The 25444-nt window shown below is 38.9% G+C and overlaps 2 protein-coding genes across 2 annotated transcripts; both read left to right on the top strand.

Annotated features, from left to right (window-relative positions):
* The first annotated feature begins 8141 nt into the window (after positions 1-8141).
* LOC116725775 (zinc finger protein OZF-like) lies at positions 8142-25322 on the top strand. The gene is made up of 2 exons (XM_032572146.1): positions 8142-8389; positions 21950-25322. The coding sequence occupies exon 2, from the start codon at positions 21962-21964 to the stop codon at positions 23435-23437; it is 1476 nt and encodes a 491-aa protein (XP_032428037.1). The 5' UTR covers positions 8142-8389; positions 21950-21961; the 3' UTR covers positions 23438-25322.
* On the top strand, positions 10583-19930 carry LOC116725747 (oocyte zinc finger protein XlCOF6-like). The gene has a single exon (XM_032572091.1). The coding sequence runs from the start codon at positions 17057-17059 to the stop codon at positions 19340-19342; it is 2286 nt and encodes a 761-aa protein (XP_032427982.1). The 5' UTR covers positions 10583-17056; the 3' UTR covers positions 19343-19930.
* Positions 25323-25444: the final 122 nt, after the last annotated feature.

The raw sequence follows: 25444 nt of genomic DNA, 5'->3' as shown, positions 1-25444 counted from the left end.
TCTGCCGTGATTTGGGCAGCCGTGGTTTTATGTTTTTTGGATACAATCCGGGTTAGCACCCGAACATCCCTTTCAGACAGCTTCCTCTTGCGTCCACAGTTAATCCTGTTGGATGTGGTTCGTCCTTCTTGGTGGTATGCTGACATTACCCTGGATACCGTGGCTCTTGATACATCACAAAGACTTGCTGTCTTGGTCACAGATGCGCCAGCAAGACATGCACCAACAATTTGTCCTCTTTTGAACTCTGGTATGTCACCCATAATGTTCAATCAAATCAATCAATCAATCAATCAAATTTTATTTGTATAGCACATTTCAGCAGCAAGGCATTTCAAAGTGCTTTACATCATTACAAACACAGAATCACAATGCAATATAGAATCAATCATTAAGTCAAGTTCCATCAATAAATTTGTAATTGATTACATTTCAAATACAATCCTAAACAGGTGGGTTTTTAGTTGAGATTTAAAAGAAGTCGGTGTTTCAGCTGTTTTACAGTTTTCTGGAAGTTTGTTCCAAATTTGTGGTGCATAGATGCTGAAAGCTGCTTCTCCTCGTTTGGTTCTGGTTCTGGGGATGCAGAGCAGAACCAGAACCAGAACCTGAGAGGTCTGGAAGGTTGATACAATAAAAGCAGATCTTTAATGTATTGTGGTGCTAAAACGTTCAGTGATTTATAAACTAACAACAGGATTTTAAAGTCTATTCTTTGAGCTACAGGGAGCCAGTGGAGTTTTGCAATGTTGTGTGCATTGCAATATTTTGAGCAAAACGGGGCTCTTACCCTGCTAATTGGACCTTCACACTCTGCTCTTATTGGTTCCAGGTGCAATTAATGAAGATTGGCCACCAGGCTGGTCCAATTTAGCCATGAAACCTCCCACACTAAAATGAGAGGTGTTTCAGTTTCATTGTCCAACATCTGTAGATATTGTGTATAAATATAAATATGGGAGCTATATGCCCAGATTATACAGATTATACAGAATATACAAGAATGTTAGGGAATGGATTATAGATAAATAATGGCAGATAAAATTTACAGGTTGTATGTGTGTGTGAAGAAAACAGTCCGTGATGTGTGTGTGTGTGAGGATAGTCCATGTGTTATTGTTGTATGAGAGGATAGGGGAGTACAGTCCTTATAGTTTATGTTTTATGTCAGGAGGCGTTCAAAAGCGTGACAGCTGTGGGAAAGAAGCTGTTCCGGTGCCTGGTGGTTCTGGTCCGTAGGCTACTGTAACGCCTCCCAGAGGGCAGGAGGGAAAAGAGTGTGTGTGCTGGGTGAGTGGAGTCCTTTGTGATTTTCCCGGCCCTTTTCAAACACCGCTTCCTGTAGATGTCCTTGATGGCAGGGAGCGGTGCCCCGGCGATATACTGGGCAGTTTTCACCACCCTCTGCAGCGCCTGCTGGTCGGAGACGGAGCAGTTCCCGTACCAAGATGTAATACAGTTGGTGAGGATGCTCTCAATGGTGCAGCGGTAGAAGTTCGTGAGGATCTCTGAGGACAGGTGGTTCTTCCTCAGGGTCCTCATGAAGAAGAGGCGCTGATGGGCCTTCTTAATGAGTTTGGAGCAGCTGGTCGTCCAAGTCAGGTCCTCGGAGATGTGGACTCCCAGGAACTTAAAGGTGTCCACACGCTCCACCACTGTCCCCTTAATGTGGATGGGTGGATGTGGGTCAGCGTTCCTCCTGAAGTCCACGATAAGCTCCTTGGTCTTCTCGGTGTTCAGCTGCAGGTTGTTTTTGTCGCACCACTCAGCCAGACGGTCTACCTCCTCCCTGTAAGCGGCCTCGTCATTATCTCTGATGAGGCCGATCACCGTGGTGTCGTCTGCGAACTTGATGATGGCGTTAGAGCCATGGACAGGTCTGCAGTCGTAGGTGAAGAGGGAGTAGAGGAAGGGACTCATCACACAGCCTTGTGGCACTCCGGTGTTTATGATGATGGTGGATGAGAAGTGGTTGTCCAGCCGGACATGTTGAGGTCGACTGGTCAGGAAGTCGAGCAACCAGTTACACATGAGTGGACTGATGCCGAGGTCTGTGAGTTTGGTAATGAGTTGTGATGGGATGACAGTGTTGAATGCTGAACTAAAATCTAAGAACAGCAGTCTGGCGTAAGTGTTCTTACTGTCCAGGTGAGAAAGGACAGAGTGCAGCGCTATAGAGACTGCATCCTCTGTGCTCCTGTTCTGCCTGTATGCAAATTGGTGGGGGCCTAGTGTGGGGGGGAGACAGGATCTGAGGTGTGCTAGGACCAGCCGCTCCAAGCACTTGGTAATGATGGGGGTAAGGGCTACCGGGCGGTAGTTATTGAGTCTGGTTGGGTTGGGATTCTTGGGGATTGGGACGATATAATTAGAGACGCATCAATCCAATAATAATATTTGACTTGGTATTGAAAAAAATCTAGATTGGGTATCGGTGACAATGTGCCCGATCCATAAGGACCGATCTATTGATTGTAATTCTATGCTTATTTGATGGTGTATATTTGATGGTGGGACACAGCCTGGCAAAATAAAAGTCTCACACCAACAGAAACCAGATCTGAGTACTTTGTATGTTCTCTTTAGTTTTGCGAGTTCGCTGTGGTGTAATTGTTTATTTAGTTTCTATAAAAGTTAATACATTACATTATGAAAAATATGCTTGATATTTGGGGCCTGCCCCATACAATGCATGGCAGGCACTTGTTTAATACTTATTTTTACTCTGTCACCATTGATGCAGCCCGAACCGCTGCGTGATACCCCACAAAATATATGTCAAAATGTACGGCTTGGTCTCAAGGAGGAAGTTATTACTTCTGTTGGCGTTTCGACTTACCATGGCAACGTAGTTGGCAAAAAACTATGGCTTTAAATTACGGTAGAAATCAATGGACCCTAGAAAATAAAAGCATTCATATTTGAGTGCACTCCCACAAAATATACACCGAAACGTGTGACTCAATCTCAAGAAGGGGCTATTAATTCTGTTGCCGTTTCAACTTACCATGGCAAATAAAAACTATGCCTTTAAATTACAATAGAAGTGAATGTACCCTACAAAATAAAAGCCTTTTATTTTACACATCAAGTAATTGCTACTTTGGCTTTTATATGACTGGTATAACCCAACTACTGCTACATTTTGATTTTTGTGGCCTTTCAAAATGAAGCTTACTGAAATTTTCAAAATAAAAGCCTCATGGTTCCTTACTTACGCTCTACATATTTACAGTTCAGTGGGACATCGGTTTAGGACTCCACGTTTCTCAGTGCACACATTCAACATGCTAGTAGTTCATCGTGCTAGTGGTAGCCCACACATTGAAGCTAGCATTTAATGACAGCTGAAATATTTGGTTCCCTGTGTAACTTTGGAAAATAAGGAGCAAATGTTTTAAAATTCTCAAACATAGCTGTGTGTGACGTTAGGATTGAGCAACCGAAATCTCAAGATGATTGGTGAATTTTTGTCCCATGGGGAAACAAAACATTACAAACTGTGAGCTTCAAGCTGAAATAAAACATTTATTTTCTTCTCTGAAAAGGGAGGATTTCTTTCGTCCAGTAATCTGTCATATTTTACATTAGAACAGGATTTTCCAGACACTCTCATCTTTTCAGGAAGTCTAATTTTTTGTGTCCTGCTATTAGCAGCTTCTTTCCTTTTATCTCGGCACTAAAAAATTATAAATACACACAATGTGTTGGAAAATAGTATTTGGTGACTGATATTTGTCAGGCCAAAGTGAAAATGATAAACGTAGGAGAAAGATGGATTCTCTTGACTATTTAAAAACAATACAAAACTGTATGAAGAATCCCACATAAGACCAGGTTTATTTATTTATTTCGTTGTTGTTTTTAACAGTAGCTGTTGATAAAACAAAGTTACAACCTTGACATGATTATGCGAGTCGTTTTACCGAGAAATCGATCAGAAGAGCCGTGAAAATGTTCTGATCTGGCTGCAGTTTCCACTCCAGACACAGGGGGGCAGAATTATGTGCTCCGGCAGGGGGGGTCGAACTAAGATCTGTCCAACTTATCGGACAAAGAGTCTGGGATAATGTTCTGTTTTTGTTCTTTTGATGCTGCAAATTTAGTCTGAGTGATTGTTTTTCTATATTTGCGAGAAAATAGCGAATAAAGCATGTAAGTTGCTGAGAAACATTTTTGCTTATGTTTCTGTCACTGCGACTAGTCGACTTTTATCATGTTGAAAAATGTGAAGTCGTGTAATCCCTACTCTTGACCTTATCTCTTCGGTGTCACATGTAAAACAGTTTGATGTGAAAACCGTTTCTACCAGGCAGCTTTTTGTGCGACACCAAGTACGCGCTCATAAAAATGGATCTTTGCTTGGACATGTCAGCGGACGTCAGCGTTGACCTAACCCTAACCCGCGGACCTCTGGACTGAAGTACCCCTGGGCATATGGGCGTCTTTAGGATGACCCAGTCAAAGTCCAGACCTAAACTGATCGAATCTGTCTCAACATCTGAAAATGCTCTTCATCCTATCGGACTGAGATTGAGATGTTTGGCAAAGAAGAATGGGACAAAATTTCAGTCCCTAGATGTGCAAAGCTGGTTGAGACAAACACAAAGTATCGACTCAGGGAGGCTCAATACTTTTGCACAAAGTGGTTTTCAGTTTTTTATTTGTAAAAAAGGTGTGGAACCATGTATAATTTTCTTTTTGCTTCATAATTGTGTACCACTTTGTTTTTTTCTTTCACATTAAATTGCAATAAAATTGATTTATGTTTGTAGTTTCAATGTGACAAAATATGGAAAAGTTCAATGGGTATGAACACTTTTGAAAGCCACTACTTGCTTGTTATGAGGGATTGCTGTAAAGTCAACAACACAAGGCAAGCAATTTTCTGCTGTCGCCCCCTGCTGGTCCAGGAGTGACGCTGCATATCAATGACTCGATGCTCTGCTGGGTTTCCTTGGGAAGGTTTTAAGCTACTTTGAATAATTAACTGGGCTTATTGTACTGTTTTATAACTAGGATCAATTGGAATGTATGTGTGATATTAACCAACTCAACCATGAAATTGTCAATAAATGAAACTCCTCCCACAGCTTTCCTTGTAGCTCTTCTGTCATTGATCTGATCTGACTGGACAGTAAAAAAATCAGACCACTGATGGACAAATCACTGCTGCAGAATTACAGGCCAATCGATTCAAACGATTGAAAATACTTTGTTTCAATAGTTAGTTGTCTTTTTTAATGATAAACCGTTTTGACGTCTTTCAGTCCAGTTTGTTCTGAGTCCGTTGAGGTCAAAGTGTTTATTGACACCCGCATGAATACACACTGCTGGTATTTACAGTTATTGCTCTGTTTTTCACTCATTTTCAATAATATTTCTGCTTGTAATAACATTGTGCAAGATATTATTACTACTAGTGTTATTAATTTATTTTTTTTCTTAGCACTTTTGGAACTTTTGTGTGAACTTATATATCTGATGCTGCTATTACACCTGAGTTTTCACTTTTTATTGTTATAATCAGTGTTGTATAAAGTACTGAAATCTCAGAGTCAAGTAAAAGTATAAGTACCTCTCCAAAATATGACTTTGGTAAAAGTCCAAGTCACTGACTGAAATGTTACTTGAGTTAAAGTCTTAAAGTATCTGAAACTTCTTGTACTTAAGTATGGAAATTACTGTAAAAATGGATGTACTCAAGTAATGTAATGAAAAGTACAAGTAAAAAGTAAAACAAAGCAAATGCAGTTTGAATGACATTTTTTATATTTTGGTAAACTTGTCAAATACACTTAAAATAATGTACCCAACCAAGTGCAGGCAAAATTAAACCTGCTAATAGATATACCTGCAGGCATCATTTAGTTAAGAAAATTAGGTGCTTTACCTATAGCACAAGGTTAACTTAACCTGCTTTACAACTGAACCAGCTTCTTAGTAAACCCTCCAGGACAGAAAATACAAAGTTTTTGTAAGCCTTAAGTTTTCCCTTCAAGTAAGGTCAGTGCTGAAAATGAGAAAAATAAATTGTACAGAAAATGCAGCCAACATGAAGAAAAAGAGCTGTTACGATTACTCTACTTCACAAATCAGTGAATCAGTCAATGCTACAGTCAGTAGGTGGTGCACACAACTGGTCATTATGCAAAAGAAAAAAAGAATTGGGAGGGAAATGCAGCTTATTGGCATCTGTAAACCTGGTTTTGAACTTGCATGCCTTTCCTATATTCGTTAAATTTAGTCTAAATTGCTATCGCTATGGCTTCTGTCCCCCCTTGAACAGAGGAGTCTAGGTAGCCTGCTACAGTCAACATTAGGCCTAAGCTAAATACACCACGTATGGAACTGAAACAATGCCAAACAAAGTTCATTTATGGTCAAGATTTCACAATAGTGTCTAGTGACCAAGCTATAGTTACTGAAACAGGAGGATTATAACCATTTCATAAGACGTTACCTCGATGTGTTTCTTCAAGTTGGACGGGGAGTTTTTGTAAGATAGAATTTCCACATCTTCAGGCAGGGATAACATAAACTGCATGCGGTACGACGAATCTTTAACACCCACGAAAGAGTATATTGTGTTTAAATAAGGCCATGGGCTCTCATCACCAGCTGGTGGTTCCCCTGGAGCCGTGTCCGACGTAGTTGCAGTCGTTGTGGTCTCCGTCTCCTCCTCCATGTGGCTGCTGCTGATTGCGAGACTTGCTTTGTGTTTAATGGGAGAAGCGAAGCAGGTGTATCCTATTGGTGGTGATGAACAAGCCCAGGCAAGCAGGCTACCGACTTTGTTGCAGTCAATCAGTAGGTGGGGTCAAAACACTTGTGTTTCTCTCTCGCTTTTTTGTAACGAGTAACTAAACCACACATTGAAAATGTATCGGAGTAAAAGTACGCAATTAAGTTCGGAAATATAGTGAAGTAAAAGTGAAAGTCATCAAAAATTTTCATACTCGAGGAAAGTATGAAGTACTCCAAAATATACTTAAGTAAAGTAGTGAAGTATTTTTACTTCGTTACTATACAACACTGTTTATAATAAAGAATATTTCTATTCTATTGTTAAGTTCCCGTCACTTTTTGCCTCCTTTTTTCAGTAATTAATTCAGATCATAACAAATTCAATAATAAATATCGTGTAATATAATATACACATTTTATACTGTATTATAGAGTTGTGTATGAAAAGGAGGTTCTAATTCTGTGTTTTTATTTTTAGTTGGATAAAACTAGTTTCAATTAGTTCAGATGCTAAACTCAGTATTGAAGTTGCTCAACTTGTGTCACAACAGACAAAAAAACAAAACCGAACAAAAATCTAAAGGCCTCATGTCAGATGTTGTTGCCATGTGGAGTTAACTGTAAATGAGCATTGCTGACATTTTATTGTACCAAAGTAATATTTCTTTTGAACTGTGTATAATATTTAATCCAACTTCCTGTCAGTGAGCGTTACTCAGTGAGTTGTTGTTTTACTCGGTGCATTGTGGGACATGTCCACTGGGCGGTCAGACGAAATGAGCAACAGCTGGACAATCCTTGGTCTGGACAATAAAAGGCCCCAAAATGTCACATTATGTCAGAAGTCAGAAAGCCTCAGATGTTATGTGGGAGCCGTTGGCATATTGGATGCAGGACGTCGTACCGACGGTCCGATAATGGTCCGTTATCGGACCGTTGGCCCTTTAAGAGTTGGTTTCCAACAGACCGGCTCTACTGCAGATCCTCCTCATCCTCGTCTGACCGCTCAGCACCAGACGGCCACATCGGCTCGTCCGTCTGAGGATCGGCTCAGACCAGCGACACTCAGCTGATGAGACTATTGGTCTGAACAACAGACGCATCAAACCTCAGACTGTCTGTAACCGCCTACGGGAAGCCAACTGGGTCAGAATCAGATTCCTCAGCCTGACCCCGATCAGGACTGTCGATCCGCTACAAACGGCCGAACCACGATGTCATCGATGCTGATATGAAGATCAGTAATTACTGAAAATGTATTTTGAGTTTCTCTATATATTGCGTAACCCAAATGTTCATAAAACTCTTATATTTGACACGGGGCTTTATATTTTTGTTCAGTGTAATATCTGAACAAAATTTGATAGTTGTAGTTGGAGGCGGAACTTAAAGCACATAATCTGTTTCTGGGTGACATCTCCGTGTGAGACTTCCGGCGGAAGTAACCAGCAAGGCGCTAGCAGCGTTAGCTTCCAGGCTCCATTGTGCCTGTTGTCGGTTAGAAGACGGTTTGTCCGTGTGAGCTGAATATTTCAGAGTCTATAGTGACAATATCTCCGGTTAATCTTCAATCTTCAGCGAGAATCAATCAGACTAACTGCTGAAATATTCAACATCGCAGGAGGAAGAGCGCCACCATCAGGTAATGTTTCCTGATCCCAGCTTTAACTCGGCTTCTGCTTCACACCTTCATTTAACCGGGTTTCTGCTGCATTAATGAATCTGGATTGTTTTTGATCAGTCTGAATGTTTAAACAGGAGATTCATTATTTTATGCAAACAAATATTAAATAAAACACAGAATGTGATTCTTGAATCCAGATTAAATGTATGTAGTACATTTTAAAAACAAAGTCTAAAGTGCTGTGTAAAAACAAGACAAATCAAAGATTAGAAATAACATAAAATAAATGCGTAAAATCGAACTAAGACCATGAAAAAAAAGACATAAACGGGACCAAATGCTTTTGAGAAGCAGGTTTTTAAAAAGAGACTTGATGACACGAAGCAAAGTCGCCTGACTGATGATCCAAAGTTTAGGATCCAGAACAGGAACAGCTCGATCTGCTCTGTTTGGTTTGATCTAAACTCTTCTGATCAGCTGATCTATCGATCCGAAAGGAGCAAAGTCATTTCTGGGTTTATAGGAGAACATCAGACCATCCTGCTCTCCCTCTGAAAACCTCCAGAAAAATTATTATTCAACAGTTCACCAAAACTCAATTACTTGTTTGTGCCCCTGCTGTAAAAAAAAAAAAAAAAAGCTATTTAATTTAGTTCATATTTAAAATAAAATCTGTTTTGCAGCTCAGGGACTTTTTGTTGTGTTGATGTTTGAGTTGAAAAAGTTTCTGACTCCTTGGTTATTTTATTTTTACTTTATGAAGGATGAGTCTGACTAAGAACTCAAATTATCAAGAAAACTATTTCTTTGCAATCTGTGTTACAATTTTATAAATCTTCCAGGAGCTTTTTAAACAGCTTTGTTTGTGACAGCCAACAGAAATGTAAATTTCTTACATGACATATTTCATATTTCCATTTGGCTGCTTCCTGTGGATGACAGAATCTATTTGTAATATTTCTTCTGTTTTGCTCGTTTATATCTCTGGACCTTTCTGTGTTTAACAGATGAATAACAAACAAAATAGTCATAGAATATCATTTATTACTAATTCTACTATTTAGAAGCAAAAACAGTATGAACAGAACATGACATTATAGATATAGTTTTGTAAATATTTTAAGATACTTGCGCTTTGATATAGGTATATTAAAAGTTTCTTTTTGACTCCATATATTTTTTAGTTATGAAATTGTATGCTGATTTGAACTGTGGGCTTTTGTATGCTGTTTGTTTTATGGGAAATTAGCATCTTGCTAAAGCTAGTGTGTTTATGACACTATTGTACGCTTATTAATCTGTTCACATTTAATTCAGTATCAAAGGATTTAGAGTAATACTGAATCAAATGGAATCGTGACGTTCTTAACTATCCGCCTTGAATCCAACAACATTCAGCCATTGCAGTTCTCCTTTGTGCAGTAGCTGCGTTTTTATTACAAATATTTGTAAAACTCCATATTCCACTGTCGAAAAAACAGTTTCACAATTGTAATGCTCCCATTGAACAAGAAACACAATTAATATCACACTTGACTAAATTTGTTCACGCGCCACCGTCCTCCTGCCTCTTCCTGTTGTCTTTGTCTCGTCTTCGTAACATTTGGTTGTTGTTCACAACTCATGATGCTGGAAAATGTTTCCCTTGCAGCTTTGAGACAAACACAAATTTTGATACAGCTGAGAAACCACTTTGTCCTCAAAATCTTTTTAAATTCCATAAAGCAAATAGATTTTTGTAATTCCAATTTTCACAATGGAAACATAGCTAAAGAAGTGAAAAGCTGTTTCCACACTACCAAAATGGCGGCAGAGTACCTGGATGTAGGAAGACGTGGAAACTTTCCGTTGATCCTTTTCTGAACTTCACCTAAAATTTGAGTTGAGTTTGATTAACTTGTGTCAGATCTGGATAAAGTAGTAAATAAGACGTTTGAGTCGTCCTTTTATGTTTATTTAAAGTTTCTCACTGAAGAGTTTTGGTGGATATTTGTCAGTCTTCTAAAGCAGAGTTTAAAGCAGCATGCATATTTCATATTTGTCCACTGACTTGTGTCCAGCTGCATTCGTGGTTCATGTTTAGCTTCATTTTTTGTTTTTGTCTTGTTTTAAGTAGTTTTAAAGTTTTTCTCTGTATTCCATTTCATTGTTAAAAATACTGGAGGAAATTATTCTGGAACAACTTTGTATTTAGAAAGTAACAATCTTCTGCATCCTCTTCAGTTTGACAAATCACTGGTGCAGTTTTCCTGGACTTGAAAAAGGCTTTTGAAACGGTGAACCACAATTTACTGATCTCAAGGCTTTTATCATTTAATTTCTCAGAACGGTCATTGTCTTGGTTTCAATCATTTCTGAAAGATCGTGAACAATGTTTTGTCATTAATAATAGTAAATCTGTCTTCTGTAAAATAGTAACAGGGATTCCACAAGGAACTATCTCCGGTCCGGTCCTTTTTAGTCTGTATGTTAACAGTCTTCCTGAAATTTGTCCTGAAGTTAACCTGCAAATGTTTGCTGATGACACCATTGTTTATACATCAGACAAGAACATTATATTGTAGTCAGTGAAAAACTTCAGAACAGCCTGCAGAGATCATCATCATGGCTGAAGGATTCTTGCTTAACTCTCAATACAAAGAAAACAAAGTGCTTTTGCTTTTCAATCAAGAAAACGTCATTACAGTCCTTGAATATCCAGATCAATGGGGATCTTATTGAACAAGTAAAACAAGAAAAATATTTAAGAATAATTTTGGATGTTCAAATAAATTTTAGGAGCCATGTTGATCAAATCAGCAAAACTGTTAGATCAAATATAAGCTGTTTTAAAAATGATTAGAAATTGTCTAACACGTCACTGCAGAGATGTTTTTGAACTCAATGATTCTCTCATTGAGTTCTATGGAGCTGCTGTCTGGTCTCAGACTAGTCAAACATTAGCAAGTCTCTATAATCGGCTTTAAAGATTTTATATCAAAAGCCAATCAGATTCCATCACTGTCACATTTGGGCTAAATTTGTCATTCTGACCTTTCCCAATTTTATTAGTCATAACCTTTTAAAATAGATTTTTAGGTGTTTGAACAGATTTGCACCTCCACCATGAAGCCATTGCATTCAGAGCCTGCAGGCAGCAGCAGATCTAGAGCAGCTTCACATGGAAATCGTAAGCTCTGGTTATGTCAGAAACAGAACGGTATCCATTTTTAATGTTTTATGTTTCACTGTTTGTAGATGTTGTCAACATTATGTTGTATGATTTTAAATGATTATCACTTCAATTTTTTAGAGGTACTGTTTAAAAGCCCATCTTGGGACAAGTGCTGCGAATTAACTGCTGCTGTTGCACTGTGACGCAAACATGGGACTGTTTCTGCTCAGTCTGTCCCCATCAAATAAACTTAATATTAATAATAACTGTCTTTTTATCTAATAATTACTCATTGTCATGTCTGATCCAATAAAGAAATCACTTTAGTTTAATGATAATAATACATTTTATTTGTAGGCGCCTTTCTTGACTCTCAAGGTCACCTTGCATAATTTAACATAAAACCAAACACAAAATAGAAATGTACAGTAAAAATTAAGTACAAAACAAGACTTAAAAAGACAATGCAATCAAAGAGCGTAAGCTACTTGAACAGCTGCTGTTGATTGGCTGAATGCTGCAGAGCATTTAGCTGCTGTTGATTGGCTGAATGCTCTGCAGAGCATTTAGCTGCTGTTGATTGGCTGAATGCTCTGCAGAGCATTTAGCTGCTGTTGATTGGCTGAATGCTCCCGTAGTGACAAGACGAGCAGGGGGAGCAGCGAGATGAACAGAAGAAGAAGGTCTGAGGATATGGGGGGGTGTAGCAACATGAAGGAGGTCAAAAAATATGGTGGGGTCGAGGTTATGAACCGCTTTGAAAGTTAGGAGTATTGTATAGTTGATGCGATATGAGCTGGGAAGCTGATGGAGCTGTGGTAGAACAGGTGTGATGTGATGGATTGATGATACAAGCAGCTGAATTTTGAACTAATTGTAATTTATGGAGTTTTCTGTAGCAGAACAAAGAAGATTACAGTAATCTAAATGAGAAATGACCAGACTGTGGACCAGAACAGCAGATTAGTGAGGGAAGGACGGAGACGATGAATATATCGCAGATGAAAGTAGGCTGACCGAGTGATGCTGTTGACATGGGAGGAGAAGGAGAGACTGCTGTCGAGGATGACACCCAGACTTTTAACCTGACGGGAGGGAAAATTGGAGGAGTTATCAACTAAAATGGAGAAGTTATTAAGTTTCCTTAGTATTGATTTAGTACCAATTAAGAAACGTTCAGTTTTATTGCAATTTAATTTAAGAAAGTTAAGAGTGAACCAGCATTTTATTTCAAGAAGACAATCAGTGAGGGATGAAAGTGGAAGAACTAGGTTTGGTTGAGACATAGAGCTGGGTGTCATCCACATAGCAGTGAAACTGAATCCTATGTTTGAGAAAAATTTAACCAAGGGGGAGAGAGTAAATGATAAACAGCAAGGGTCCCAGGACAGAGCCCTGGGGAACACCCGAGATAACGGGAACAGGATGAGAGGTGAATGGTTTTAACTGAACAACCTGAGTGCAGCCTGAGAGGAACAACTGAAACCAGTTCAGAGATGTATTTACAATACCAAGAGAGGATAGTCTGTCAAGGAGGATGTTATGAGAGATTGTGTCAAAGGCCGCAGTCAAACCAAGCAAAAGGAGTTTGGATAATAAACCAGAGTCACCAGCAAGGAGGAGGTCATTGGTAACTTTAAGAAGTGCTGATTCGGTACTGTGGACGGAAACCAGATTGGAATTGTTCATATAAATTATTGCTGGATAGATGAGAATGAAGTCGAACAGCAACTGCTCTTTCAAGAATTTTAGACATGAATGGAAGATTTGAGATGGGATGAAAATTATTGAGATCATTGGGATCTAGACCAGGTTTCTGAAGTATTTGGGTTCTAGCAGCTGGTCAGAGGATCAACACCAGAGAAAGGGAAGAATATATGATGTCAGTGATGACGGAGAGGAGATGGAGCTTTAACAAGAACTGGTGGAGGAGGATCTAAATGATGAGTTGAAGATTTTGATTTTTGAATTAATTTGGTGACGTCATCGACTGAGGACCATAAATGAATTAGTAGGGACATCTGGAACAGATGATATTTGAGTAAGAGTTGGTGGATATGTGCTATCTTAGAAGAGAAAAATGATACCAAAGTGTTACAAAAATCAGAGGAATACAGGTGGGAGAGAATCTAGTGGTTTGGTAATGTTTGCAAGTACAGAAAATAAGGCTTTGGAGTTACCCTTATTAGAACTGGGAATAAGAAAAGTGGAATAAAATATTGATTTAGCTGTAGAAATTGAATCTTTGTAGTGAAGAATATGATTGGAATCCATGTCTTTGTGCACAGTGAGTCGACGTCCTTTTACTAAGAGTGGAAGTAAACCAAGGTGCAGTATGAGTGAATGAGACAGATCTGGTTTAAAGTGGAGCAAGATTATTTAGGAGGCCATGGAGGCTTTTGTTGTGTGCAGCAATTATTAAATATTTAATTAGTAATTAGTAATTAATCCACTTTGCAGTCAGTGGGTAATATCTCCTGTGCAACAAATTAAACAAGGGGGCAATTTTAGTGGGAGTTGGCCCAGAGAGATGGCATACAGTTGCTTCAAATGAATGACAGACAGGAACAGTTACAGGCCCTGCCCTCTACTTCTCGCGGTAGATTATTGCTAAACCTCCCCTTCTGCCAGAAAAACAAGGTTGAGTGATGTAAACAAACCCTGGAGGAGTAGCGTCGTTGAGTGGTGCAAAGTCGTTCGGATGTTGCCACGTTTCAGTTAAGCACAGAAAATCTTTCGGTCAGAGATTATATCCTGCACAAGATACCCTTTACTCATGAACAAGTGGATGTTGAAGAGACCGAAGTTGATGTTTTTATTGTGATTGACAACCGCAATAGCTGACCGAGCCAGTTGGGCAAACACACTGTATTCAACGCAGTGACCGGTGTTCCTAGGTGGACGACAAACAGCAGACCAGGTAGATTTAATGGAGTTATGTACGTCACAGCAGAAAATCCAGCAAGAGCCTTGATGGGTGTATTTCTGCCAGGGCAGGTGGAAAATCTCCTGGTGTTAGGAGCCGAGCTGATGGTGGTGATCCATGCAGATGTAAGCGGATCTTTAAAAGCTCCGTGGCAGAGTACTGGAGGAGTGCTGTCGTTATTCAGGGTTTTAAGAAAAGTATGTCTGTAAAAGAAAACAAGAATCTTATTGTCAGAGATTTCTGCATTCCTCTTGACTTTTGCTCTACATTTGTAACTCACCTGACTGCCTGAACCAAATCCCACTTCCTTTAATTTCCGGTTTGAATGCTGCTGCTTCACTGTGGCTGCACCTGTTGACTAAAACAACCTGACAGAAACACACTTTCATTGACCTCTGCATTAAATTCAATACCCAATGGCTATTATGATCATGAATAAATACTAGTTGCACTATAGCATATTTCTCAGTCAGATCATGACTCCATGCTGGTCATAGTTCTGATCAGTGCAAAGTACCAGCTAGTTACTAAAACAGATGGTAGTGCGAACCCAAAGCGGCGTTATGTGGCGAGCGAGCCAGGAGTCGTGGTTTGTGAATGAAAAACAGGACCGTTAAAAAATAAAAAATTGGTGTAATAATGGATGTTTTCACTCAGTCAGGGATAAACGTGCTAATCACTGGTGCTGATAAATTGATTGGTTAAAGAGTTAAGGGACAATGAAACACTTTTTATGTTAATGATCCAAATAGTTCTTTCTACAAATCCTGGCTGTCAAGTTTGAATAAATAAGTGAATGATTCATTCACATTTCAGTACAGCCCATCCAAAGAACAAAAAACAAAGAAACATTTAAGACATTGGTAGACAGGTGCAGCCCTGGGGGTGACACCTTTTCATTAGATGAGAATAACCACATTAAGGAAAAATCATATCTCACATTGTTTTCTATTTGACACATAGTAGGGTTGCACAAAACCATGACAGCAATAAATAGACAACATAAGGAGAGGAGGCAGTGATGGCGGTGAGGTGTGTTTATAACCATACAGTGTGTGGATTTGTAAATAAGTCTGAACACTGCCCCCCCCCCCCCCCCCCCCCTACCATAGTCTTTGATAATTGATGGATCATCAGGGGCCTCAGTAGATCCCTGATTCAAGTCCACAGATGTCAAGTATTGACGGCTTTCTCAATGGTGAAATCCAAACAGCCAAATAAGTGGTCAGTCCAACCGAACCAGCAAGTCAAGGTCGATTCCATCTCACTAGCAAGTTCCAGGGGCCGCAGCTGTCCTGAAACTCTCAGCAAGAATTCAGCATCCGAGTCTGCAGCACATTCCTTCAGACGGCGGCCTCTCAATGCCCAGAACAGCTGCCTGTGTTTTCTGGATTTCACGATATGCCAGGTAAACGCCAACTCCAAAAAGCAGAAATCCTGTTATTAAAAGTTCCAGTTGTGTTCACATCTTCAACATCCTCGACCAACAGTAAGGACAGACGCACTACCTTCCACTTGCCCAGGAATCCAAAGTGTATTGAACTGCAAACGTCCTGCCAGGGCATCCAGTGATTGGTAGGAGCGGAGCAGGGTGGAGCTGTATGCGCTTCATGCTTACTCAATAATAGATTAACACAACTTTATTGCTCATTCTGTTTTGGCTTTCTCTGTGTATGTATTTTAGGCTTATTAAATGCAGATGAAGCAAATAACTTTGACCTGGCCTGAGTTTCGGGATGTGGCTCAGGCTATAGATCTAAACTCTAGCTAAAGTCACATCCTTTAATGAGTAATTTGATAAAGCATTTAAAAACTGAACAATGTATGTTATGCACTATTTATGATTTAAGACATTCAGAGGGACTGTAGGCTTAAAAAGAAGAATGGCTGACCTGTTCTAAATAAGATGGATTTGTTTTCAAAACTTATTGTGAGATCTATGTAAGAGTATCTAGTTTATTTACTTTGGATCAACATTATTAGCTTTTTCTTCTTTTGCTCTTTTGGTTTGTATTTCCTTTTAAATCCTGTAAAAGACTTTGTATTGCCTTGTTGCTGAAAATGTGCTATAGAAATAAAATTACCTTTACCACCTTCTTAACTACTGTATTTCAGAACTCATATTGGCAAACCAAAGTACTCGTTCTGGTAAAAAATGGAATTGAGAAAACCCGAGTATCAGTAGTTGCCTTTAGGTTGTGTCGTGTCTAAAGACTGTAGAGAAACCTCGGTCTGCCTTAGTGTTTGCACAAAAAACTCAGTTAAACGGTGAGCTCCACCTGTCGGTTGCATATGCAACATGTTGATGATCTGCAGCTGTAAAGCTTCTGGTGTAGCAACTGGTCAATGGAAGATGAACACAGAAAATAAGCTAAAATTAATATTACATTTTTTGTTCTTTTTTTCAGATTTCCCACACCATTATTTTTATTATTAAGCTAGATGTTGCTCAGTGTTTTGTCTTCTACAAACAAGAGATCTCTGTTCTGGAAAAGATTGAAACAGAATCTTTAAAAACCAAAGGGAGAGCCAATGAACCAGAACTCGGACACGTAGAGTATGGATCTGAACCTTTGCTGAATGAAGACCAGATTGTACTAAAGAGATGGATATTATAATGGGGACAGATTCTGGACCTCTTGAACTAAAAGAAGAACCAGAGGAACTAGAACCGCAACAAGTTAAAGAAGATTATGATCAATCAGGATTTCAGCACATGGTAAAAATTGAGATTGAAGACATCAATCAGGAGGAAAACCAGGATGTACTGAAGCAGGAGACGGATACCTTAATGGGAGGAGATTCTGCACCTGTTGAACTCAAAGAGGAACCAGGAGAACTGAAACCTAAACAAGTGAAGGAAGAGGAGCATGGATCAGGACCTCAGCAGATGGCAGAGAAAGAGGCTGAAAGCATTAGTCAGGATGAATACCAGGACATACTAAAGCAGGAGACTGATAATTTAGTCCTAGAGGCTTTTGATAATGATACAGACCAACAACAACCACCAGACGTAATTGCAAACCAAATCCTCTTACAGAACTTCTCTAAAGTAGAGCTTCAGGAAATAAAGACTCATGAAGCTTCAGGATCCAGTAAAGATGATTGGCAACAGAAAATGGCTCAGAAAACCAAAGGACAAAGTGATGATGCAGAGAAAGGGATGAAGGGCAGGAAAATTCAGAATGGTAAACAATGTAAAGTTTGTGGAAAATTTTTTAAATGTAATAGTGATTTAACAGTTCACATGAGAACTCACACAGGCGAGAAGCCCTTCTTATGTAAAACCTGTGGGAAATGTTTCAATCACAAACATAATTTGAATACCCACATGAGAACTCACACTAGTGAAAAGCCTTTCTCATGTAAAACCTGTGGAAAAGGTTTTAATCAAAAAATTAGTTGGAAATGCCACATGAGAACTCACACAGGTGAGAAGCCTTTCTCATGTCTAACCTGTGGGAAATGTTTCAATCACAAACATAATTTGAATAGCCACATGAGTAGTCACACAGGTGAGAAGCCTTTCTCATGTCTAACCTGTGGAAAATGTTTCATTCAGAAGTTTAGTTTGACTATTCACATGAGAACTCACACGGGTGAGAAGCCATTCTCATGTATAACCTGTGGAAAATGTTTCCGTCACAAACATGATTTGAATCGCCACATGACGACTCACACAGGTGAGAAGAAGCCTTTCTCTTGTTCAATCTGTGGAAAAGGTTTGGTTCAGAAACGTAATTTGAGTGTTCACATGAGAACGCACACAGGTGAGAAACCTTTCTCATGTATAACCTGTGGAAAAAGTTTCATCCAAAAACGTAGTTTAAATAGTCACATGATAAGTCACAGGAGTGAGAAGCTCTTCTCATGTATAATTTGTGGAAAGGGTTTCAATAAAAAATCAAATTTTACCTGCCACATGAGAATTCATACAGGTGAGAAGCCTTTCTTATGTCTAACCTGTGGTAAAGGTTTTAATCAAAAACGATTTTTGAGTACCCACATAACAACTCACACAGGTGAGAAGCCTTTCTCATGTCTAATGTGTGGAAAAGGTTTTATGCAAAAACATAGTTTGAATAGCCACATGAGAAATCACACAGGTGAAAAGCCTTTCTCATGTTTAACTTGTGGAAAAAGTTTCATTCAAAAACGTAGTTTGACAAGCCACGTGAGATATCACACAGGTGAGAAGTCTTTCTCATGTGGAACTTGTGGAAAAAGTTTTAATAAAAAATCTACTTTTACTAGCCACATGATAACTCACACAGGTGAGAAGCCTTTCTCATGTTTTACTTGTGGAAAAAGTTTCATTCAAAAACGTAGCTTGACTAGACACACAAGAACTCACACAAGGGAAAAGCCTTTCTCATGTATAATCTGTGGAAAGGGTTTCTATAAAAAATATAGTTTCACTTACCACATGAGGATTCATACAGGTGAGAAGCCCTTCTCATGTAAGACCTGTGGAAAAGGTTTTAATCAAAAAAGATTTCTGAATACCCACATGCTAGCTCACACAGGTGAGAAGCCCTTCTCATGTCTAACCTGTGGAAAAAGTTTCATTCAAAAACGTAGTTTGACTAGCCACATGAGAACTCACACGGGGGAAAAACCTTTCTCGTGTATGACCTGTGGGAAAAATTTCCTTCAAAAACGTAGTATGACTAACCACATGAGAATTCACACAGGTGAGAAGCCGTTTTCATGTATAACCTGTGGGAAAGGTTTCCTTCAAAAATGTAGTTTGACGTGCCACATGAGATCTCACACAGGTGAGAAGCCTTTCATATGCGGCACTTGTGGAAAAGGTTACAGTCGTAAACATAGTTTGATTAAGCATCTTACAACTCACAAAATAGAATCCTTTCCCATTTCATACGTGTAATAAAGGTCTCTGTATTTTACCTACTGAAACTTGTAAAAATGTAATTAGAAACTGTTTAAAATTACCCATACAAGTCGGAAGGCTTTATTGTTATTAATGTTGCTGCTGAATTCAAAGACATTTAAATTCTCCTACATTTGTGCAAATTTTTGAATAATTAAACCTACTTTTGCAGATAAATATTATAACTTTTGAGGTCTGTGCTCAGATTTTCAGACTTTCTGGTGCTCTCACATTGTTTAGACCTGGCATGTACTCAACAGTGGGATGTTTATCTACAAGGCAGATCGAAGTTGAAACTCTTACTGTCAAATGATTTTTTTTGTATTTGACATTTTGTGAAAGGTCTTTAAATAAATATACATATTGAACCTTGTTGTCTTCTACTCTTTCTTCTCAAGCGGGTTGTTTTCTTACAAATATGTTAATGGGAATATCAAAGTTTGTTGCTTTTGGTATTCTTTTTAGTAGTCTGTTGTTCCTGTAGTAGTTTGTCAGTTTCTTTCAGAAGGGATGTTAAGGAAAAATAACTCCATAAAGATTAATGTCTAGTTATGTGATGGTTTGTAATAAATTGCCATAACAGTTTTGCTTTGTCTGTTTTTTTTCACAGATTGTATTGAAATGATGCATGATGTAAAATCAATGATATGGAATAAAAAGAATAATAAAAGGAGACATTTCTCTGTATTTAATCAGGCCTGTCACGATAACAAATTTTGCTCAACGATTAATTGTCTCAAAAATTATTGCGATAAACGATAATATTGTTTGAAGACCTTTTTTACACTGATTTAATGGAAATGACGTAATAATGCAGGTGATTTCCTGCCAAAGATAGATACACTTTATTTTCAAAAGAACACTAAACACTGGAAATGATAAACAAAATAAACAAAACAACCAAAAACAAAAATAAAATGGATTCTCAGTCTCCATTAACAAAAAACTCACTTGAAAAAAAACTAAACACCATAAAGCCAAAGTGGAAATAAATACTGCATTCAACCAAAAGAGTTCAGATTATGAAGTCTGTATATTATGTTGCCCTTCAGTAATAATTAGATTTAAATAGAGAAGATGGGCACATCGACTACCTGATGCAATAATTCACACTACATGATTTTTTGCTCCTATTTTTCCCCTTACAACAATCTTAGATCGTTGGTCTTTCTAAGATTGTGTGGTGTGTTACGGTAGATCGTCGTTGCCACTCTGATCTAAATCAGGGTTTTTTCCCCGACTGGGATCTTTAACGCAGCCTGTTGAATGTGACAGGTAGCCAATCAGAAAGCGGGGATTCTCCTCCTGCTTTCTGAGAGTAAATTACGGAGGGGAATCCCAAACAGCTGAAACGGCGCAACCTGAAGTCCAGCGGACATTGGAGATGATATGTGGAAACAACATTAATGTTTATTCAACATGCAAAGAATATAGAAATGACAAGAGGAGGAGTTGGAGCGAAATTGCTACCGCAGTTGATAAACCCGGTAACTTTTCAGCTGTTCTTCGTTAACGTGACGTAAATAGGTTATAATGATTTTCATTCAGTCAGGACTTTACGCTGACACTAGCCACATGCATTGCAGGTAGATTGTAGTAAAGCATTGATTAATGCCTGGTTTTAAAATTAGTTCACTGAACTTGTAGCCATTATTTTGTGCCCATTGTTGGACACCACACGGCAGGAACGAACCCGATCGAACCGTTATAGCTAGGATTTCTGTCGGCTAATGTGGGTCTGTCAGGTTTTGAAAATGGGCCGACAATCGGCCGACAGCTCTAAGATCGTGTCGTGTGCGCTGGGCTTTACACTAAGGAAATGAGGAAGGAGGGTCAGTGGAGAGCACCGGAGTTGAGCCTTTTTTCATTCAGTGTCATTAACAGAAAGAGAAAAAGGCCGGAAGAGACGATAATGCCGATAATTACAATGACGTCGATAGTTTTAATTTATTGTACGATTAATTGATTTATCGTTTATCGCGACAGGCCTAGTGACAACTATTAAAATGAATCAACATGCCTGTTGGTGGTGCAGGGATATGGCAGGTGACTAAATCCTCAATCTAGAGCCAAAAAACCCTTTAAAAATGAATTAAGTCTGTTGTGTGGATTAATGCTGGACTAAATTATATTAATGTTCATCAAAAGATCAGTCTGACTATCAATTCAATACTAAACTCAGTCAAAGTTAGACCAGGGTTCCATCAAAGTCCACAGACTGAATATGAATATGAATCTGCATTTCTGCGTTTGCATGACCTTCAACCTTCTCGATTATTTGCTGGGAAAATTTAAATCAAACTACCAAAAAAATCACTATGATAAAAAATACAATTATTTATCTGAAAAGTAACAGCTCTCATCATCTTTCCAAGTGTCCTTGTTCATCTGCTCCAGGTTGTTACCTTAATGCTGAGTTCACTTTGACTCTAGAGACAGCACCTGTAGAAAATTTGAATCTTTATTATCAGTGAGCTCCTGGAATCAGTTGTATCTTGAAAATGTTTTCAGCTGTGATGCTCCTTTTTTTGGTCAATAAAAGATGGACAGAGAATCAGCTAAGCTAAAATTTTAATATTCCATTTTCTGTTTTCATTTTTTCAGATTTGACACATTATGTCTGTTATCAAGCAAGATGTTCTTGCTCATCATTTTATCCTCAACCAACAAGACATCTCTTTTCTGAACCAGAGGGAATCTCTGAAAACCAAAGGGAGAGCAGAGGAACCAGAGCATGAGTCAGAACCAGACCTTACTGCACCAAAGCTAGAGATGGAAAACGCAATAGGAAGAGATTCTGCATCTCTTGAAATCAAAGAAGAGCCAGAGGAACTAGAACTGCAACAAATGAAGGAAGATGATTATCAATTAGGATCTCTGCAGATTGTAAAGATTGAGGTTGAAGACATCAGTCAGGATGAAAACCAGGATGTAGTGGACCAAGAGATGGATACCTTAATGGGAACCAATTCTGTATCTCACCAAATCAAAGAGGAATCAGTAGAACTAGAACTTAAACAAATAAAGGAGCAGGAAGATGGATCAGGACTTGAGCAGATGGCAAACATTGAGGCTGATGGTATCAGTCAGGATGAAGACCAGGAAGTCCCAAAGGAGGAGATTGAGATCTTAATCCTAAAGCTTTCTGATGATGAAACAAACCACCAACAACCGGAGCTCAATGGAACCCAAATCATCTTCCAGAACATCCCTGAAGCAGATCATCACCAGGGAATAAAGACTAATGAAGCCTCGGGATCCCACAGAAATAAACAGAAGACCAGAAGTGAGAATGAAGAGCAAAGGATGAAGGGCAAGAAAATTCAGAAGGATAAAACATTGAAACAGTGCAAAGTGTGTCATAAAAGTTTCAAATTCAACTGTGGATTAACAGTTCACATGAGAACTCACACAGGTGAGAAGCCTTTCTCATGTCTAACCTGTGGAAAGTCTTTTAATCAAAAGGGTAATTTGATTAGCCACATGAGAACTCACACAGGTGAGAAGCCTTTCTCATGTCTAACCTGTGGGAAAAGTTTCAATCAAAAACATATTTTGAATTGCCATATGAGAACTCACACAGGTGAGAAGCCTTTCTCATGTAAAACTTGCGGGAAATGTTTCAGGCACAAAAATGATTTGAATAGCCACATGAGAATTCACACAAGTGAGAAGCCTTTCTCATGTTTAACCTGTGGAAAGGGTTTCAATACAAAGCGTAATTTGACTAACCACATGACAAATCATACAGGTGAGAAGCCTTTTTCTTGTATAACCTGTGGAAAAAGTTTCAATCAAAAAGGACACTTAAATAGGCACTTGAGAACTCACACGGGTGAGAAGCCTTTTCCATGTATGACGTGTGGAAAATGTTTCAATCAAAGAGGAAGTTTGACAAGCCACATGAGAACTCACACAGGTGAGAAACCTTTTTCATGTGTAATTTGTGGAAAGGGTTTCAATGCGAAACGTAATTTGACTAACCACATAAGGAATCATACAGGTGAGAAGCCTTTCTCATGTGGAACCTGTGGCAAAGGTTTCAGTCATAAAAAAAGTTTGACTAACCATGTTATAATTCACACAAAATAGAATCCTTTAAAGTCATGCAAAGTCATGTGACCGGGCGAAGAATGTAGCTTGTTAACCGTAGCTCCACACTTTTCCCTGATGTACCTTTGTTTTTCCACATATGTGATCTTTTGGTTGACATGTTTACCAAGTAGAAAGGGATGATGACATCGTCACAGAACCAATCTGTCAAACAAGCTGAAAAACAAATGAATGTCCGCTCTGTTGACAGTGAAGAAACTATTAACCTAGTTGAGCTAGCAGTAGCAGAAGCCAGAACTACGACAGTGGAAGACGTGGTTGCCCAACTTTCAGCCAAAACACAAGCCACAGTGACGGAGCAGATCGCTGAAAATCTGACTGAGATGAAACCATCTGAGCAGACACCTCAGAGTTTTTAGAAACCACCAAAAGCCGCCTAACAGATGCAGATAGCCACCTCTCTACATTGGTGGGCAAGCTAGCAACACTGTGCACCACACGGAGGAAAAAGTAGCTGATTTGGTGGAGAGGTTGGCCAGAGACTACATAAAGATAAATGGGATTCCAAAAACCCCTCAAAACAGCTAACCTTCTCGCCTGTTTGCTCAATGCTGTCCTGAAGTGGTTCCTGCCATCAGTTGAAATTGTGCAAATCGGTCCAACGGGGAAAAATTCCAACCGTAAGCCAATTCTGTGTATACTTCTGCTGACATTTACTGACAGAGATGGGTCCAATGTTTGGAGGTAAACCAGACTCATTAGGTGCTGTTTGCTATGTTGATATATATATATATATAAGAATGTTCTGCCCTTTATTGACCTCTACTTCCATAGTGACAGGACTGTCTATTGGAAAGGGAACGCTCCTCTATGTAGAGGAAACCGCGACCACCAGCCTGTCCAATTTAAATTCATACTCAGAATGTATTTCACCCTCAAGAATGGAATCGGTTTGAAAATGATCGCATTTCCTAATTATGACTTAAGCACACTTAATTATTATTAATGAATATTGATTGTATAATCGTTGTATTTGGGTTGTGCCAATGTTTTTGTAAACCTTTTCCATGACGATGAGACAACAAAAATGACATGAGTAAGACGTCGGAGTTTTTTTTACCCCTCCAGGGTTTTTTGTGGCTCTAGTGTCCCTTATATGACAGCAGGCTGACAGGAAACAGGGAAGGAGAGGGAGGAAGACATGCGGCAAATATCGTCGGGTCCAGGAGTCGAACCCGCGACGAGGACTCAAGGCCTCCAAATATGGGTGGCGCTAACCGCTACGCCACCACGGCACGCCCAAGATGTCGGAGTTTTAATTGACACAAAACTGTTTGTGTTCCTCTCAGACATCCAACATGTTTGATATTTCTGCCTATCATAATCTGCCAGTCAAAGCTGAAGCGCATCAGTAATGCTGCTCCATCCTGTTTGGCCTGTTTGGCTGAAGCATGATACTATGACTGATTCACTTTTCTCTTTTACTCTTAGTAAAATACTGTGGTTTGATTCTTGAGTTAAAATTTTTATGTTGAATAGGTTTGATTTATGGTAACATATTCCATGAAGAATGTTTCTGCAAGAATGCAATATGAAATTTGTTATGGACACTGTGTAGATTTTCATCCTACTGGTTGAAATATTCTGTTATTGTTGAAGGCAAGATCAGAAAAATAGACATTTATAAAGTTAAATCTGTTTGTGTATGAATTGTATTTTCAGACAATAACTTTATGCCACAACTGGGCAAAAACAAAATTCATTTTGTGTTATTTCAAGTGAATTGATGAAAAGGTATTTACATTTTACATATAATTATGTTGACTAGATTGTAGATTTAGTTGACTAAATTGTATTAAACATGGTTGACTACAACAATTTCTTTTGGCTAAATGTAAATAAAAATTTGCCGTAAAAACTAACACTGCATTGTGTCGATTTTGGTAAATGTCTGATCCACATGTGGCTGATGGAGGTTTGGAGCTGAGGAGCGGTGAGTGTGCAGAAGGGTGAACAGCTGAGGCAGATGAAGGAGGAGGAAGAGCA

This window comes from Xiphophorus hellerii, chromosome 9, assembly GCF_003331165.1.
Source record: "Xiphophorus hellerii strain 12219 chromosome 9, Xiphophorus_hellerii-4.1, whole genome shotgun sequence".
In the NCBI taxonomy this organism is placed as follows: Eukaryota; Metazoa; Chordata; class Actinopteri; order Cyprinodontiformes; family Poeciliidae; genus Xiphophorus; species Xiphophorus hellerii.
This window is presented reverse-complemented; position numbering and strand designations above follow the sequence as displayed.